The sequence below is a fragment of the Rhinopithecus bieti genome, unplaced genomic scaffold (assembly GCF_001698545.2).
Source record: "Rhinopithecus bieti isolate Rb0 unplaced genomic scaffold, ASM169854v2 scaffold_11380, whole genome shotgun sequence".
Taxonomy (NCBI): Eukaryota; Metazoa; Chordata; class Mammalia; order Primates; family Cercopithecidae; genus Rhinopithecus; species Rhinopithecus bieti.
Window position 1 is genome coordinate 1,600,929 of NW_016807225.1, and position 19,599 is coordinate 1,620,527.

Consider the following 19,599-nt stretch of genomic DNA (forward strand, 5'->3'; position numbering starts at 1 on the left):
GAGGTATTGTGCTTTTCCTCTTGCCTGGCAGCAAATGAATCCACACCTAGCTCTGTAAGCCTAGAAGCAAAACTACCTAAGAGGGGCAGAGACTGACTCCTCTTATTTTTTCTTTTTAACAGACTTTAAAGGTTATGTGTACAATTTATCATTATAATTTATTGCAGGACAGGGGAAGTAAAGCATTATGACGTCGTTGTCACACTCAATTTGCATGATGTCAGTTCCAGGTAAAAATATGGGCTGGGCATAGGTCTCAAAAAGATTCTATTGAGGATACTATGACAGGCTGCTAATCATGATGGTGATTATGGCAGGGCAAGAATACTGGAGAGGTAGAGAACTGGGGAGCAATTACCTATAGTCGGTCACAGCTTCTAAAATGAAAATACTAAACTTGCCTCTAGTTTTATAAATTTAGACTTCCCTAGTTTTATAAATTTAGACTTACCCTTTCTGGATAAGTCATGCCCCCTTTTGCAACTCTATAATCTCTCACACTTTTATGTATCACATTTTCTTCCATTCCTGAAAACTTACCTGTAGCTCCTGATGTCTACCATCTTTTTAGTTAGGACTACAGGCATGCACTGCCACACTCAGCTAAATTTTTTTTTTTTTTAAGAGATGGGGTATCACTGTGTTGCCCAGGCTGGTCTAGAACTCCTGGCCTCAAGCGACCTGACCACCTTGGCCTCCCAGGTGTTGGGATTACAGGCATGAGCCACTGTGCCTGGCCTCATATTTTGCTGACACTGCTTCCTAGCCCAGGAGCATCTCCACCAATGTAACCCTCCCCATCCTTTTGAATGCCTCTGCCAAGCCTTTACAATGTTTTTGGAAAGACTCTGATGAACCTTTTACTGTAACCATGCCTTTAATTTTTAGACCCCATACACTGAAATATTTGTCCATTCTTTTCATATCTCTACACATACAACTTAATGCTATGTGTTTACTAACAATGGCCAACTTATTTTCCTATTGAAATATAAGCTTCTAGAGGAAAAGAGTGCTTCTGAACTTCTGTAAATTCATAGATCTAATAAATATTTGGTGATATGGATAACGCTATGCAATTTTTGAGAAGTGTAATCAAATTTAACTCAAAACAAACCCAGTAATCAAGTTCAACAGGATAATAATAAAAAGGCAATGGGCAAGATGTGAGACTTTAGTTCTAGTCCAAGATTTACTTATAACTTAAGTGAGCAAGTCACTTAAGTATACTGTCTTAGTTTCTCTAACTAAAACATAGAAATAACAATCCTTATCTCCTCTTTCTCATTTTGGGTGCAAAAAAGAAAACAAGACTACTAAGAATAACTAACTCTAACATCATACATTAACGTGGCATCAGGATAAAAAAGAACACTTAAAAATATTCTCTTGCAACCACTTCTCTCCTTCTCCATCTTTCAGCCTTAAAAGTATGCTGGCTTGGAACACACACCAGAACTGCAGATGGATGAATCACTTTCAGCAACCCCAGCAAGTTCTCATGAAATGTTTACCCTAAAGTAAGATTTTATGATCAAAACCAGTATATCGTTAGTTTTTGGAAGTAGAATCATCACTGCAGGGGTTTACACCAGTATATATTCTTAACTTGGGATTCCGTGATCCATGGATCTCTCCAAAGGATGTGCATATGTGCAAATGTGTTGATGGGGGGGGGGGGGTAAGATTACTTTGCTTATGTTAGGTTCTCAAAGGGGTCCTTGTGCCCCCCAAATTAAGAACTAATGGCTCAGAATATACCAACAGAGTATTTCCCATGCATAAACCCTGTAGGATAAACACTGATAAAGAACCAACACACAAAGATCTTCCCAATGAGCTTCAAGAAAAGCTTCCAACTGAGTGATCACTGCTGAACTTAAAGATAATAACAAAAACTATGGAGGTGCCACCGGTGTGGGGATTTTGAAGCTATGCCCGTCCTCCTCACCCCGACCTTGGAGAACTATATATACAGCATGAGGGGAAAGAAGTTTTGGCAATACCTCACATTCGTATACCACTTTAATTTACAGAATAAGCGCCTTCGTTTCATTCTCAAGATAATCTTAAAAAAAAAAAAAGGATGATTTCCAGGTATTATCAGTAAGCCCATTTTCCAGATGGGGAAGCTAAAGCTCAGAGACGGTTAGGTGACTTAGGCCAATCAAAAATGACTAGTCAAACCAATGATCTTGCTAATTTCTAGTGCCGATGAATGGGAAGAGTGGTGAAGACCCTGAGACATATATCCTGTGGGCGCCTAAAGCACTAAGTTCACGACGCTGAGAAAGCGGGGCCGGGAAAAAGGGACTCGGGGCGACCCGACAGCGCCAGACAGGACGGCCGGTGCCGAGGGCCGCTACCTCGGTGCGGCGGTACAGCGTGGCTTCCCCGAAGGCGCCGCGGCCCAGGACGCGGATGGGGATGTAGTGCAGCTCCTCCTGCTCCGCCGCGCCGCCGCCAGCTCGCGGCCCCTGACTGGCGCTAGGCCCCGGACTCGAGTCCCCGCAACCCCCGGACTCGCTCCCAAAGTCCGAGTTGATGGAATCGCAGTGTCGTTCGTACTCGCCCAGCACCGACATGGCGGCGGCCGCGGGCCTTCGGGACCGGCCTGCGTATGCCCAGAGGCGCTGGCCGCGCTGCGTCCCGCTCGCTTCAGATGCCGGCCCGCGGATCCGTCAGCCCAGCAACCCCGCGAAACTCCATGGTGGCTCCTGCCCCCTGACCCGGAAGCAGTTCTCTGTGTTTCCGGCCCGGTTGAGTTTCCTCCGCGTTTGCTTGCCCGCTTGGCTAGTCCAGTGGCCAAGGCTTCCCGCTTTCGGGGAAGGCGTGCAAAGTGAGGCTTCGGGCTGGGATTGGCGGGCGCGTGGTAGGAACTGCGTGGAACCGAAGGGCTCCCACGGGAACAAGGGCATCACTGACAGTACGGCCTCTCGGGTCTGTTTACCCTCCTCTGCCTCTCTGGTCCGGTCCCCATACAACTTCGAGGTTCAGAGGTCGTCCAGTCTCATCCTGACGTGAGGTCTGTGACAAGAGGGTGATTGGGGAAGCATTCCCAGTGTACACCTTCTTTCCCCTTCCAACGCTGGACAGCATTCTTTTTTAGAAAGATAGTATAGTAAAGATAATATGGCCGGACAAGGTGGCTCACGCCTGTAATCTCAGCATGTTAGGAGGCCGAGGCGGGCGGATCACCTGAGGTCAGGCGTTTGAGACCAGCCTGGCCAACTGGTGAAACCACGTCTCTATAAAAATACAAAAATTAGCCAGGCGTGGTGGCAGGCACCTGTAATCCCAGCTACTTGAGAGGCTGCGGCTGGAGAATCAATTGAATCCGGAAGGAGGAGGTTGTAGTGAGCCGAGATCGCGCCACTACACTCCAGCCTGGATGACAGAGCGAGACTTTGTCTCAAAACAAAACAAAAAAAGAGTAATATAGACAGCCTAAATGTCCGCCTCCTGTCATCTCAGTCCCTGGTTCCAGTTCTTTCTCCCAGAGCCATCCTAAGTCCCTCCCTCTTCTACACAACTCCAAAAATATTTTAAGTCAACTCTCCCGACACTTTCCTTCTCCCCCGTCTTTTTCCAGGTTCAGTGTATTCAGATTTTTCCAGATCTTTGACCATATGATCTCATGAAACATTGAGCATTCGGTGCCATACACTGTTTGGGAACAGGAGATCTGCAATAACATGCTCCCTACCATCAAGTAGGAAAGCAGCAATACAGTGAACAATAGGTGTTCCATCAGTTTTGTGACCTTGGGCAACTTCTCATCTCCAAGCTTGTTTTTGAACTCTATAAAGTTGTGAGAATATGGTCTACATCACAGACATAACAGCTAACATTTATTGAGTGTTATGTTCTGGGTACTATGCTAAAGGTTTTTCACGTAATATCCCACATTATTATGTATTATACTATGTATTATGTATTATCCTAACATTCCCATTTTACAGAAACAGAGTCACCTAAGTTACCTGCTTAATGTAACAGACCTAGTAAGAGGGAGCTGGCAGGTTGAACCCAGCAATCTGAAAAAGCAGGATGTGATGGGGCTAAGAGAAAGCCATGTGACTAGCCGGGCGTGGTGGCTCATGCCTGTAATCCCAGCACTTTGGGAGGCCGAGGTGGGTTGATCACTTGAAGCCTGGAGTTCGATTCCAGCCTGGCCCACATGGTGAAACCCCGTCTCCACTAAAAACACAAAAATTAGCGGGTGTGCACATGCCTATAATCCCAGCTACTTGGGACGCTGAGGCACAAGAATTGCTTGAACCGGGGAGGCGGAGGTTGTAGTGAGCCAAGATCATGCCACTGCACTTGAGCCTGGGTAACAGAGCGAGAACCTGTCTCAAATAAATACATAAAAATAAATTGTGTCATATGGATTTATGAAAAGTTTCTACTTTAAGAGGGCTTACAATTCATGTAACAGAAAACCACCAGACAAATAAAACTGTTTGTATAAGGGCTATTAAAGTGCAAGATTCTAGAAAGGCATTTAGGAGGGGCATCTGTCCAAGCCAAACTTGCTGTGTGAGTGCAGGCTCCCTGGAGGAATATCTAAAATGTTAAGTCCAGTGGTGGCTAAATAAACTAGAGACATCATTCCAGGCAGAGGCCATTCCATCTACATCCTCCTATTAATTAGAAGGCACTTTGAGGATAGGTATTGCCTCTTGTTTATCTAGATAAACTCGAGTTTAGTTTGGCTTAAATCTGTTAATTCTATTAACTGTTAATTTTGTTATTCTTGGTTAATCTGTTAAACAGAAAAGATGCTCAATAGTTTCTCAGTTGAATGGGAAAAAAAAATACTTAAAATTGGGAATGTTGACTTTCAAAGAGGCTGAATAGATTTCAGCCTAAGCTTTAAAAATTTATTTTTTTCTGGCACCTTTGCAACAAGGAACTAGTTTTCTATAACTTGGTTGGCCTGAAACTGAATTGTTCTAATGATAATGCATGGATACTATAAGCTTAGAAGAAACATGTCCTATTACAGAGCAGAGACATTCCTGCTGAATTCTTCATTATACTGGATCTAACTGAAACTAATTGTCTTACCTTTGAATATTCATAAGTTCAAAAATAGTCAACATTTATTCTAATGGTATAACTTTTTTTTTTTTTGGAGACAGTCTCACTCTGCACCCAGGCTGACTGCAGTGGCATGATCTCAGCTCACTGCAACCTCCACTTCCCAGGTTCAAGTGATTCTCATGCCTCAGCCTCCTGAGTAGCTGAGATTACAAGCATCTGCCACCACACCCAGCTAATTTTCGTATTTTTAGTAGAGAGGGGGGGTTCTGCCATGTTGGCCAGGCTGGTCTCGAACTCCTGACCTCAAGTGATTGGCCTGCCAAAATGTTGGGATTACAGGCGTGAGCCACTGCGCCTGGCCAAGGTGTAAAATTTTAAAGCACCTTTGGCTGAAACCAAACTATTTCCACATTTTACTCTAACAAGTGAATGGTTAGAATGCTATTTTGCAGAAGTTTCCAATTTGTGAATGGCAAATTCCCAGGGGCCATAGAGTTACTGTCAAGATGAAAGAATCTACCAAAGACCAACCCAAGTTTATACCCTTCACTGTCTGCCACAGTAGCCACTAGCTACATGTAGCTACTAAACACTTGAATTGTGGCTAGTCTAATTTTAAGCTATCGATGTGGTATAGCTTGAAGTACACACTGGATTTTCAAGATTTTACATGAAAAGTGGAATACAAAACATCTCCTTAACCATATATATATATCATATATATACTATATAGCGATAAGTATATAGGTATATATTAGGCTATAAGCCTATATTTTTTTTTTTTTTTTTTTTTTTTCTTTTTTTTTGGACGCAGTCTCGCTCTGTCGCCCCGGCCTGGAGTGTCAGGTGGCCAGGATCCTCAGCTCACTGCAACAGCTCTGCCGGCTCCCGGGTTCGCCGCCATTCTCGCTGCCTCAGCCTCCGGAGTAAGCTGGGGACTGCACGCGAGCGCGCCGCCACCAGTCGGCCCGCTAGTTTTTTGTATTTTTTTAGTAGAGACGGGGTTTCACCATGGTTTAGGCCAGGACCTGCTGCTCGATGCTCCCTCACCTCCGTCGTGCATCCGGCCCGTGCTGCCAGGCCCAAAGTGCTGGGATTACAGGCTTCAGCCACCGCGCCCGGCCACCATTTTTATATTAACTATATGTTGAAATAATATTTTGGGTATATTAGGTTAAATATACTACTAAAAATAATTTTCGGCTGGGCGCGGTGGCTCATGCCTATAATCCCAGCACTCTGGAAGGCTGAGGTGAGCAGACCACGAAGTCAGGAGTTCGAGACCATCCTGGCCAACATGGTGAAACCCCATCTCTACTAAAAATACAAAAATTACCTGGGTGTGGTGGCATGTTCCTGTAATCCCAGCTACTCGGAGGCTGGAGAATCAGCAAATTTTACCTATTTTTACTTCTTTAATGTGATACTAGAAAATTTTAAATTATACATGCATCTCAACATTATATGAGACATCACTGCAACAGACTGAATAAATGATTTATAAAGCATGTATTGGGCTGGGTGTGGTGGCTCACGCCTGTAATCCCAGCACTTTGTGAGGCTGAGGTGGGTGGATCACGAGGTTGGGAGTTTAAGACCAGCCTGGCCAACATGGTGAAACTCCATCTCTACTAAAAATACAAAATTAGCTGGGCGTGGTGGTGCATGCCTGTAATCCCAGCTACTCAGGAGGCTGAGGCAGAATTGCTTGAACCCGGGGGGCAGAGGTTGTGGTGAGCCAAAATGGCACCATTGCACTCCAGCCTGGGCAACAAGAGTGAAACTCCGTCTCAAAAGAAAAAAAAAGAAAAAAAATTATACCCAAATAATGGGAACCACTACTTTACAGACTATGGATTCATAATAAAATTTATGTGAGGGAGAACAGAGATAAGAGGATAAATATGAGGCCAGCCAGTCAGTGTGCAAAGCACTTCATATTGGGTCTTGGAAAGCTTTGTGAAAAATGTTCAACTGTAAGTGAAAGGAGAGGAGAAAAGGCCTTTACCTCCTGGAGTGGGGTTTTGCATTGGATATGATAGGCCTAAAAAGTGAGTCCTGAAGGGTCATGTATTGGGGGGGGTGGTGTTTTAGGCTTTTAGGAATGAAAGGCAAGGGAGATGGCTTTCTGTAGGAGTGATTCTATGTAGTTGCAATTTTAATTGCAAAAACCGCAATCGCTTTTGAGCGAACCTAATAGTAACAGTTTCCAAAAGAGAGAAGATAGAATAAAATGCCTAGCTTACAGAACCATATTTGGTCTGAGGATGCAAAATTAAGGATTCTTAATTATATATATATATAAAATGTACATATATTACATACAAAAAATATAATCTTTTACTAGCTCATATAAACTATCGATCTGCAGTAACTGAAGAATGTAACAGTATTTTTTCTCTAATTCATCAGGTATCATTTGCCATAATTTAAAATGGAGAAATATGGAAGAATTATCGCCAATCCAGACATAGAAGTACTCAAGAGTAACAGAACGTACACCTAAAATGGTTTCTGCTAGCCTTTATTTGAGAAAATTTACACAAAAATCCCCAATCCAACATTTACAAGTGAATCTGTATAAATCCCGTATGCCTCTTTCCCAAACAAACCGAAAAATGGCTTTATAACAGGGGTCCATGACAATGGTATACAAGGCTCACTTAAACTGCATCATTCTCATACAGACCATTTTGGATAATATGCTCAAAAATGGAGGAAAGCACATAACACCCCTGATTTTAAAGCTTATTTGCTCTTGTGTCAGTCTTTTGTCACAGGCAAATACTTTTACTTTTTGGATAAAACCAAGGTATAATATCAATTAACTTTTAAACCAAAAGCACAAAATGTCCCAATTGATAGGCATGAGTAAAGAGAAGGGACATGAAAGAATGTCATCTCCTACAAAGCTTAAGTTTAGGGTCACACTTGGGAACAAAAGCATCAACAACATAAAATATTCTCTTCTCCTATCTTCTTGACATTTTGTCACATCAGAAGAACATAACTAACAGAGTAGCTTTCATTGCTCCTAAAAAGGGGAAAGGCACCAGTCAGAAATGGGAAAGAAAATCTTGTTAGGCTAATGGTACGTAATAGAATTTCACATTTAAAAGTTTAAAGATGGAGGATGGGCATGGTGGCTCACGCGTATAATCCCAGCACTTTGGGAGGCTGAAGCAGGCGGATCACTTGAGGTCAGGAGTTCGAGACCAGCCTGGCCAATATGGTGAAACTCTGTCTACTAAAAATATAAAAATTAGCCAGGCGTGGTGGTGTGCGCCTGTATTCCCAGCTACTCAGGAGGCTGAGGCAGAATTGCTTGAACCTAGGAGGTGAAGGTTGCAGCGAGCCAAGATAGCGCCATTGCACTCCAGCCTGGGCATCGCAGCAAGACTCCGTCCCCCCAGGGAAAAAAAAAAAGTTTCAGGATGGATCTTAACCCACATATTATTTTCTCTACTTGGATGCATCCTCTGTGACTTAGTATATGTAATACTACAGATAGACTTTCAATGTTTGCTGCCTATGCTAAGGATCTGCAGCCAGGTTCTCAGAAGCAGTACCTACCAATTCTCAACAGCAGATGGCAATGTTGTACAAGTTAACGACAGAACTACTTTTATGCCACGTGAGAGGAAGATAAACGGGGGAAAAACGGTTTGAGTTCATAGTAGCAGGAACATTAACAGAATAGCCTGAGATTTTTAACAATATAACTCATTCCCTCTTCTACCTTTGTACTTTATCCAGGTTAACACATCAAGGTTCTCCAGTATTCTGCTTCTTTACTGTAAGATACATGTAATTATTGTGACTGTGATTAAACAAGCCCTGTAATAGTCAGCAGGGTTAAAAAGAGATTACAGAAAGGATAAATTCCTACCTACTTTCTTGGGAGATGTGGGAAAGATTTCAAGTCACAACATTTTTCATAAATTTATAAACATGGTCATTTATATCCACATTTTCTCTTATTTACATTAGTTTTGGCCCTTAGGCACCTCATACTCCTACAGTGATTATTGGCTTTGCATTCTTAACATGTATTTTTAAGTATTTACTGTCTTAATGGCCCTCCTAGATGTCTATTTTATACATTGTATCTCTTAATTCTCCAGATGGAACACCGAAGGACAAGAATTAAGTGACTGGCCATGCAAGAGTTGGAAATTTTATTTATTTTCCTTGGTATAAGTTATGTCAAAATTCAAGCAACCACGTATCTAACAGAGGAATTTTATCTAGGATATATTAAAAAAAAACTCAAAACTCAATAGTAAAAAGAATAGATGACCTAAATAGAAAATAGACAAAAGACCTGAACAGACATTTCACCAAAGAGGATATATAGATGGCAAATCAGCACATGAAAAGATACTCAACATGATTAGCCATTGGAAAATGCAAATTAAAACCACATGTGGTGTTATTACACACATCTGTGTGAATGGTTAAGATAAAAAATAGTAATACCAAACGCTGGTGAGGATGTGAAGAAACTGGATCAATCATACATTGCTGTATGAATTGTATGAGTGGCTGTATGTAAAAGGTACAGCCACTCTGGAAAAAGAGTAGGGTAGTTTCTTACAAAAATATACATGTTTACCATACAACCCAACAGTGCCCTTTTGAGCATTTATCCCAGAAAATGAAAATGTATGTTCACATAAAAACCTGTACATGAATGTTCATAGCAGCTTTATTAGTAAGGGCAAAAAACTGAAAACAACTCTTATGTCCTTTAGTGGGTAAATGGTTAAGCAAACTGTGGTACATCCATACCATGGAATACTACTCAGCAATCAAAAGGAACTGCGCAGACTTCACCACGATGCAACATATGCATGTAAGAAATCTGTACTTATACCCCCTAAATATATAAAAAATTTTTAAAAGAAAAAAAGGAAGAAACTATTGATACATGCAACAACTTGGATGGATTTCAAGGGAATTATGCTGAATAAAAAAAGTCAACCTCATAAGATTACGTTCTGTATGATTCTGTTCACACAACATTCTTGAAATGACAAAATTACAGAGATGGAGGACAGAACAGTGGTAGCCACAGGTTGGGGTGAGGGTATAAGAAAGGGATGTGGCTGTGGCTATAAAAGGGCAGTGGAAGGGATTCATGTGACAGAACTGTTCTGTCTCTTGTGATGGTGGTCACATGAATCTACACATGTGATAATATTGCATATAATTAAATACACGAAAAAAGTTCAAGCAGTTAAGCACAAATATTTTAATTGTCTAAAATGATATTTTCTTTAAGCGTTATCTACAGTTCAAAGCTCACTTTTATAAGGTGTCACATCCATCACCATTTTAAGACAAAATCATGAAAAGGTATCACCAGAACCTACGTAAACATTTCAGCTAAGGGTAAAGAGAAAGTTAAGGGTGTTTTCATAAGGAAATTGAAAGAGGGCAATCCCAATGAAGTCAACATGGTCACACAAAAATCTTGGTAAAAGAACTAGAATGGAAGCCCAAGCTGCTGAGCAAGTGGGAGAAGAAAAGAAAACATACCCCAAACAGATCACACAAGGGAACCCAGGACAAATGCTGACTTTGGCATTATCTAGGTAACCCCTATTTTTTTGTCATAGGTGACTCTAATAATAGACCTATTGTTGCAAAACCAGTCAAAATCCTACCAAATTAAAAAGTCCCTCATTGACTTGTTGGGTGTAGGTGGTACCCCATGTCCTCCCACACCAAAAGAGATTAGTTCTGGCAAGAAAGCTCCAACATGCCTTGATGGTGCTGTTGGTAGGATGCCTTAGGCCAGGCACGTCCCAGCGATGTTCTGCTGGCTGAGGTACAAGGTGGGAGGAGAATATGCCTCATTCATTACTCAATCAACTTCTTGGCCTTGAAAAAGCGTCGTAGGTAGAAGACCTGCCAGGTGGCTAGTCCAATGAGGCAGAACATTGAAAAGATGCTGAAGTATAGGACCCGAGTGTTTGTTGACTCTAAAAAAAACAAAAACATTGTAAACATAATGAGTGAGCCTCCTCAGCTGGCTAAACAATGGCAGGGGAGGGGTGCAAAGGCAATTAATTAACTTCACTCTGTCCCTAGGTCTAATAGTAGGATTTCAGATAATTTTTTTTTTTTAAGTTCATTATCCTGGCTGGGCGTGGTGGCTCACGCCTGTAATCCCAGCACTTTGGGAGGCTGAGGCAGGCGGATCATGAAGTCAGGAGATCGAGACCATCCTGGCTAACTCTGTCTCTACTGAAAATATGAAAAATTAGCCAGGCACGGTGGCACGCGCCTATAGTCCCAGCTACTTGGGAGGCTGAGGCAGGAAAATCGCTTGAACCCAGGAGGAGGAGGTTGCAGTGAGCCAAGATCACACCACCGTACTCCAGCCTGAGCCACAGAGCGAGACTCCATCTCAAAAAAAAATAAATAAAAGTTCATTATCCTACATATAAATGTTGAAAATAACAAAGATTGCCTTTATCAATTTGATATGGGTATAGACTAATTGAGGATGCTGTCAACTGCCTATCACAGTAGCAATTTCTACTCTCTTGAAAATCTAACAAGGCTCATTTACCTTTAGCAGCAACAACAGCGAAGTAAGCAATTTCCCTTCCATATACCTGCCTTGGCAAAACTGAGAAAAGGATACACCAGAATTGAAAGTTTGGAGACTGTCTCATTTATGGATCACTTAAGAAGTAAGAGTCGCCTTCCCCCTCACCGTTGGTATCACGCATCTCCTCTTCTCTCTTCTTCATGTAGGCAAAATCATTAACAATAGATTCTGAAAGGTCTTCTAGGCGTCGCAGCTCTACCTCTAACGGTTTGAGCTTCTCAACTTTTGCAATCTGGAAAAGAATGGAATATTTTCAGCTCTCTGAAAACATTGCTTCAGTCAAGAATACAAAGAAGGCAACAGAAGAGTCTTTTTTAAAGTTTCACCAGATTTAAATTCTCTCCTATCAATCATCCTAACATATTTTAAAATTTGGGCTTGTTTCGTTCCCTATAGACTATATCTTTCCATTTCAGACCTTTTTTTATACTTTAATTTTGACTAAAATCTCTTGACAAGTAATATAATAACCGCAGGCTATAAAGCAAGATATACTATTGTCTCAAGATTTTTTACTTTTTTTTTTGAGACAGAGTCTTATTCTGTTGCCCAGACTGCAGTGCAGTGGCATAGTCTTGGCTCACTGCAGGCTTGACCTCCTGGGCTCAAGCAATCCTCTTGCCTCAGCATCCCGAGTAGCTGGGACCACAGTCATGCAGCGCCACACCCAGCTAATTTTTGCACTTTTTGTAGAGATGGGGTTTTGCCATGTTGCCCAGGCTGGTCTCGAACTCCTAAGCTCAAGCAATCTGTCCGCCTCAGCCTCCCAAAGTGTTGGGACTACAAGTGTGAACCACCATGCCTAGCTGATTTTTGACTTTAGTAAAGCACTTTACTTTGCCCTTCCACTCATGTCTAAGAAGTAAACAACATTATTAATATAATAAATGTGAAGTCATATTAGGTCAAACCTGGTTTTAGAAGAAAAACCACTAAATTCATTAAACCTTTGACAGTACATATGAATGTGAGCATGTGTTATTACAGCATTAAAGTAATACTTCAAAATACACAATTAGAGAATTCTGGTTTGTTCATATAAATCCTTCAACAACTTTTAAGGTTTAGTATCAGAGCTCAGATGTGAGAAAACTGCACTGAATTTTTTATGTATTTTTTTTCTTTTAGAATGACACAGTTATCAAAAGAAATCTCCAAGGAATTCCCCGTATGCTGAGGAATGAAGGACGTGAGAAAGAAATTAACTGTCTTCTTTTCTCAAGTTAGATCCCTAAGAAAACTCTTAAGAGTATCTAATAACTAGAGGCATCTATCACACCAAAGATGGCACTATTCTATGTTTTTTTCTTATCAATCTTAGATTATGCTTTGCTTTAAAATGGGATACACCACCAGAGCTTTCCAGATTTTTTTTTTTTTTTTTTTTTTTTTTTTTTGAGATGGAGTCTCACTCTCTTGCCAGGCTAGAGTGCAGTGGCATAATTTTGGCTCACTGCAACCTCCACCTCCCGGGTTCAAGTGATTCTCCTACCTCAGCCTCCTAAGTAGCTGGGACTACAGGCATGCGCCACCACACCCGGCTAATTTTTTGTATTTTTAGTAGAGGTGGGGTTTCACCACGTTGGCCAGGATGGTCTTGATCTCTTGACCTCGTGATCTACCTGCCTCGGCCTCCCAAAGTGCTGAGATTACAGGCGTGAGCCATCATGCCTGGCCAGCTTTCTAGATCTTAAAACTTTTACATACCAGTTGCTCTTAAAGTTTCCACATAGAGAATTCTTTAATAATTATCTTTCTTTCTTTCATTCTTTTTTATTTTATTTATTTATTTATTTACTTATTTATTTATGGAGTCTCTGTTGCCCAGGCTGGAGTACAGTGGTGTGATCTTGGCTCACTGCAACCTCTGCCTCCCAGGTTCAAAAAAATTCTCCCACCTCAGCCTCCTGAGTAGCTGGGATTACAGGTGTGCGCTACCACACCTGGCTAATTTTTATATGTTCAGTAGAGATGAGATTTCACCACGTTGGCCAGGCTGGTCTCGAACTCCTGACCTCAGGTGATCCACCCGCCTCAATCTCCCAAGTACTGGGATTACAGGCGTGAGCCACCACACCTGGCTACATCTAATAATTCTGTTTCTATATCTGCTTCTTTACTCCCTATTTACTGTACATTCCCTATGGCCCACTTTTTTTCCTCTCCTTTGTTCAATTCATTGTCCTTGTTCTTTCTCTTTGTGAAATGTTAACAGCAGTTAACAAGGGATGAATAGGAGGAATTTATTTTACGTTTTCTTATTATATTTTTCACTAAATGTGTGATGAACAAAAGTTATTTAAAATAAAACAAACTGCTGTTAAGATTGGGATGTAAAAATTGAGTTTATATTTAAGGTTCATAAAAATATGGTGATAGACGCGATGATACACCTACGTTTTCTCTCACCAGATGCACATTTTCTTGCATTTATAAAATGTTGGCTAGAGTTAACGGTGTGACTGGTAACTGCAGAACAGCTTCTGGGTGTAAGATTTAACCAACAGTTAACGCACAGAGCTAACTTTCTTAGGTGAATGGCCAAATGCCAGGTTTTGTCATTAACCCAGAATATATATCTATTCATTGATCTCATATAGAGCTGCAGAACAAAAAAACATTCCCCAAGAAAAATAAGAGGAGCTATACAAGCTGAACCTTAGTCTAACATCTTCCCTCCTGCTCTATACTTCCCCACCCTGAGCTTCCTAAATAAGACAGTATAAAGGAAATGGCATGATATTTCTTAGAGATAAATTATTTAAAGTTCCCTAAATAGAAACTTGCAAAAGAAACTGGAAGTGAAACTACGGCTGTGCCTCTGCCAGCTGAAAATGATATTAAAAAAAAAAATTACTTTAAAGCCTATTGAATCCCCCAGCCCCTGCTTTTTTTTTTTTTTTGGTTAAAGGACATACATAAGCTGTTCTCAATCCCTTTACAGTAATAAAATTTATTTTTTAGTTGTACAACCAACACATAAATATAGCCTTCTGCTAAAAATTTAAACTATCCAGAAGCAAAGAGAATATCAACCAAAAGTCTACCTTCATGGTTCCTCAATTCCCACATTGCTTTCCAGAGGTAACGATGCTTATAAACTTGATGCATTATCTTTCCACACCTTTTCTTCTGAGACACTATGCTTTTATATGTAAATGTACACAAAAATATAACTTAAAATATATTTATAAATGGCATCATACTACACATATCGTTCTACAGCTTTTTTCCATTTAATAAGATCTTTCCAAAAATGTCAGTGCTTATAAATTCACCTTATTCTTCTGAACTGCTGCATAGCATTCCACACTGCTAGCATTCCACATTGTTTAGTTAATCATTCAATCCCCAACCCCTTTTCTAGTACAGGTGCTACTCCAGACTCTATACCTCTATTCATAACCAAACAGTCAAATTCCTATCTTCAAAGCTGATTTTATTTCCTCAACAAAATCTCTGCTGAGGCCAAGCATGGTGGCTCACATCTGTAATCCCAATACTTTGAGAGGCTGAGGCAGGAGGATCACTTGAGCCTGGGAGGTCAAGGCTGCAATGAGCCGAGATCATGCCACTATACTCCATCCTGGGAGACAAACTGAGACTCCGACTCAAAATAAATAAATAAATAAATAAATAAATCTCTATTGAATCCCATCTTTCATCCAGGAAATTATTTTCAGACCTTCATTAGTGGGATGAAGGTCTCATTTTGGTCTCATTTCCTAAAAGCCATTTTTGCCTAATAATTACCTTCACTCATGATACTAATTTAAAATCTAGAAATCTTAAAGAAATCTCAAGAGACTAAAACAATACTGAAATCTAACTTGCCATTCCAAACACCTAATACACCATGGATACTCAATAGTAAATAACATCAATCATGGATATATTTCTACGTTGAATCTAAACCTAGAAATCAAAATAATATTTGGAGGAAGTCAAAGAACAAAAATCTTTTCAAACCACCAAAATCTGACAGACTTAACAATTAAATGCTATTAAGGAAAGCAATTCCACCTTCCTTCATGTGAGAACACAGTGAGAAGGCAGTATGCACTCAGAAGAGGGCCCTCACCAGAACCTGACCACACTGGTACCCTGATCTTGAACTTCCTAGAATCCAGAACTACGAGAAATAAATTTCTGTTGTTTATTTTATTTTTATTTTATTTATTTTTGAGATGGAGTCTTGCTCTGTCACCCAGATTCTCCTGCCTCAGCCTCCCAAGCAGCTGGGATTACAGGCACACACCACCACATCCAGCTAATTTTTGTATTTTTAGTAGAGACAGGGTTTCACCATGTTGGTCAGGCTGGTCTCGAACTCCTGACCTTGTGATCCTCCTGCTTCGGCCTCCCAAAGTGCTGGGATTACAGGAGTGAGCCACTGCGCCTGGCCTGTTTATTTTTCCAAAAGAAAAAAATTAGCCAGGTGTGGTGGCTCACGCCTGTAATCCCAGCACTTTGGGAGGCTGAGGCAGGTGGATCACTTGAGGCCAGGAGTTTGAGGCCAGGAGTTTGAGACCAGCCTGGCCAACATGGTGAAACCCTGTCTCTATTAAAAACACAAAAATTAGTTGGGTGTGGTGGCGCACGCCTGTAGTCCCAGCTATTCAGGAGGCTGAGGCACGAGAATCCTTTGAACCTGGGAGGCAGAGGTTGCAGTGAGCTGAAATGACACCACTGCACTCCAGCCTGGGCTGGGTGGACTCTGTCTCTAAATAAATAAATATAAATAAATAAATAAATAAATAAATAAAGGAAAGAAGAAGTAGTAGTGTTACAAGAAAAAAAAAAAAAAAAAAACCCACAAGAATTCTATTGCAGGCTGGGTGCGGTTTCATGCGAGTAATACGAGCACTTGTGGGGAACCAGGCAGGTGGATGCTTTGAGATCCAAGCTTGGGCAACACAGCGAGACCCCCATCTCTGATACAAAGTAGTAGTATAATAAAGACAAAAAAGACGATATAACAATACACTTTTATTACCAGCTTAAAACAAATGTAAAAAGTTTCTTGGTTTTTTTTTAAACATTTTAAGGCCTTAACATTTTTTCTGAGTTCTTTTTTTTTTTTTAGATGGAGTCTCGCACTTTCCCCCAGCCTGGCGTATCGTGGCGCGATCTCGGCTCACGGCAAGCTCAGCCTCCAGGGTTCACAACATTCTCCTGCCTCAGCCTCCTGAGCAGCTGGGACTATAGGTGCCCGCCACCACGCCTGGCTAATTTTTGTATTTTTAGTAGAGACTGGGTTTCACTGTGTTAGCCAGGATGGTCTCAATCTCCTGACCTCGTGATCTGCTCACCTCGGCCTCCCAAAGTGCTGGGATTACAGGCGTGTGCCACCACGCCCGGCTCTGAGTTCTTAATATGTGCAAGGTACCAAGGTAAGTTATGATCTTAAGCTCTCACAGCTTACACAGTAAGTTATAACTATAATATACGGCTTTATGTAGTAACTTTTATAACAAAGATACACATTAAAAACAGAGCTCTAGTTGGGAGGACAAAGTGAAGCTTAACAGCAAGTGCGTGAGCTGGGTCTCCCAAGTTGGGCAGGACTTCTGAGAGGGCATTCAAGGCTGAGGGGAACCTGTAAACCAAAACATGGAGGGAGTAAAGTGCAGGCATGTTTAGCAACTATGAATAGTCTAGACATAAGTAGTCTGGTGTGCTAGAAACTAGACTATAGGGTATGTGTGCATGTACACACATAACTGCTACACACTTGTGCTTGGGGAGGGTAGGGGATAATAGCAAATGACAGGCTCAAAAGTTAGGCTGAGACTAAATTGGGGAAGGGGATGAAAAAGGTAGAATAATGAATCAGGGTCATTCATATATGCTCACAATGTGGTATATTTTGTAATCTCATTTAATCCTCGTAACCCTATAAGGTGAATATTTTTATCCTTAAGTTTTACAGATGAGGAAACTAAGTCTCAGAGGTATTAAATATACTTGCCCAAAGTATCACAGCTTGGTGAGTTGGCATTAGAATCCAAGTCTATGTGAGTTTATTCTGTAAGTACCAGAAATGTAATAAAGAAAACCAGATGACTATACTAAATTTTTCCTGAATCAAAGGTGAAATGAACAAGCTATATTCGGCCACAAGGATCTATATAAGTTGTCCTATTTGCTTGACTAATAAAGTTTGACTAATAAACTTCCTGGGTTTCCCATTGCTATTATTTTTGCAGGGCCACAGAGTAAAATTTTAAAACAAATCATGGTAAGTATTCTCAAGAAGATGCTCTTTACTTGCTCAGGACTAAGCATTCAATAAATAGCACTGAGACTTTATATCACTGTACAAAAAGCTAAAAAAGAAATCCTCAGTATCAAAATTCCCACTTTCTGTTGTTCTGCTCTTGTAAACAGTTGACTGAACTGTTCAGAGTATCTGTAAGAATGCCAAATTATACATGTTTCATGAAGGCAGGCTGGTATTCTATTCTACTTTCCTTCATCGCTGGAAGCATGAGGTATGTTTTGCCAAGTCTATAAGACAATGTGCACCACAGGTTCTCCAGTAGGGGCTGACATTCCCCTGGCAAGCTGCATGTAGTTGTTAAATAATCAAAGGATGTTATAACTTCAAGGTACTTCATTTTGCAGTGAGTCCCTCATTTTTCAAATGAGGAAACTAAAGATTCCATAAAGTTACTCAGCCCTTTGGGTGGCCAACCAAAATTAACAGTACCATGGTCTCTTAACTCCCTACTCAGGGTCATCACAGCATTTAAACTGCCAAACTCTGCTGTAAAATTCGAGAACAGAATCTTTGACTTCCAAAAGCATTTATGCTCTCTGTACCCAAATCTGACCTATCTTTCAAGCCTCCTTGAAAGCCTCCTTCAACCACTCCTGTCCACGCTCTCTCTTCCCTGAAGCTCTACAACACTGTATCACACAGTTAACACTCAATCATATATTGTCATATTCACAAATTGTTTTATTTTTATCCTATCCCTTCACACTAGTTTGGCCCCTGAACTCAAGGAAATTAAAATGATTTATAGTTTATATAGTCTTAAAGACTTGATACATAGTAAACACTTGTAATTGACCTGTTCTGCCCACTCTATGCCTTCTTCAAAGAAGCCAGCTTTCTCAAAGTAGCTAAGTGCTGCTGGTCCCCTGAAGCAAGTGTTTCTTGTATACTAAAAGCACTCTGCATTTATTTTTTTTTTTTCTTTTTTTTTTTTTGAGATGGAGTCTTGCGCTGTCAGCCATGCTAGAGTGCAGTGGCACGACCTTGGCTCACTGCAACCTCTGCCTCCCAAGTTCAAACGATTCTCCTGCCTCAGCCTCCCGAGTAGCTGAGATTACAGGTGTCTTCCACCACACCCAGATAATTTTTGTATTTTTAGTAGAGACAGGGTTTCACCATCTTGGCCAGCTTGGTCTTGAAATCCTGACCTCAGGTGATCCACCTGCCTCAGCCTCCCAAAGTGCTGGGATTACAGGTGTGAGCCACCGCGCCTGGCCTGCATCTATTTTCATGAGGCCTGCCGCCTAGGAGAAAGCCTTCTCTACCACCATATCTATTAACATCATTCTTACTGGTCATGGTAGGTACCATTTGGAAAAGCTACAAGTTACAAAGCCTTTTCCTGTCTAACACCTCCAAAATACTGGTGAAATTAAACTCCTCTAAAACCATATCCAAATCTTCCATTATAATGAAGATTTGAATCTAAAGAGTTTACAGAGTTATAAGTAACTGTACCAAGAAACGGTATTAACTTTCTGAAAAAACTGCTTCTTAAAACAGGTGTTAATCTAACCTCTAGGGAATCTCTAAATTCTTTTCCTTGGTGGAGCATCAAGATCCAAGAGAGAAGCTTATTGTGACAAGACAAATTCAGTCAAAGTAGTTTGCTGCCTCCATGCCTCCCACCACAGCCCCCACCAAC

At 41.0% G+C, this 19,599-nt stretch overlaps 2 protein-coding genes and 1 long non-coding RNA gene across 5 annotated transcripts in view; 1 reads left to right on the forward strand and 2 right to left on the reverse strand.

The window, feature by feature from the left end:
- Positions 1–2,739, reverse strand: part of NEK9 (NIMA related kinase 9) — a 45,067-nt gene extending 42,328 nt beyond the window's left edge. For all 3 annotated transcript variants that reach the window (XM_017880531.1, XM_017880530.1, XM_017880529.1), the window contains exon 1: positions 2,367–2,739. In XM_017880531.1, coding sequence (XP_017736020.1) covers positions 2,367–2,585 — 219 coding nt within the window. In that variant the 5' untranslated portion in view covers positions 2,586–2,739. The remainder of the gene's footprint in view (positions 1–2,366) is intronic.
- On the forward strand, positions 5–2,360 carry LOC108534929 (uncharacterized). The gene is made up of 3 exons (XR_001887066.1): positions 5–230; positions 1,423–1,520; positions 2,210–2,360. It is a non-coding gene; the product is annotated as an uncharacterized LOC108534929 (long non-coding RNA).
- Positions 2,740–7,557: 4,818 nt separating the features above from the next.
- The window catches only part of TMED10 (transmembrane p24 trafficking protein 10), a 44,821-nt gene continuing 32,779 nt past the window's right edge, over positions 7,558–19,599 (reverse strand). The window contains exons 4-5 of the mRNA XM_017880534.1: positions 11,777–11,903; positions 7,558–11,036 (exon numbers count right to left, since the gene is read on the reverse strand). Of these exons, the coding sequence (XP_017736023.1) occupies positions 10,915–11,036; positions 11,777–11,903 (249 nt within the window). The 3' untranslated portion in view covers positions 7,558–10,914. The remainder of the gene's footprint in view (positions 11,037–11,776; positions 11,904–19,599) is intronic.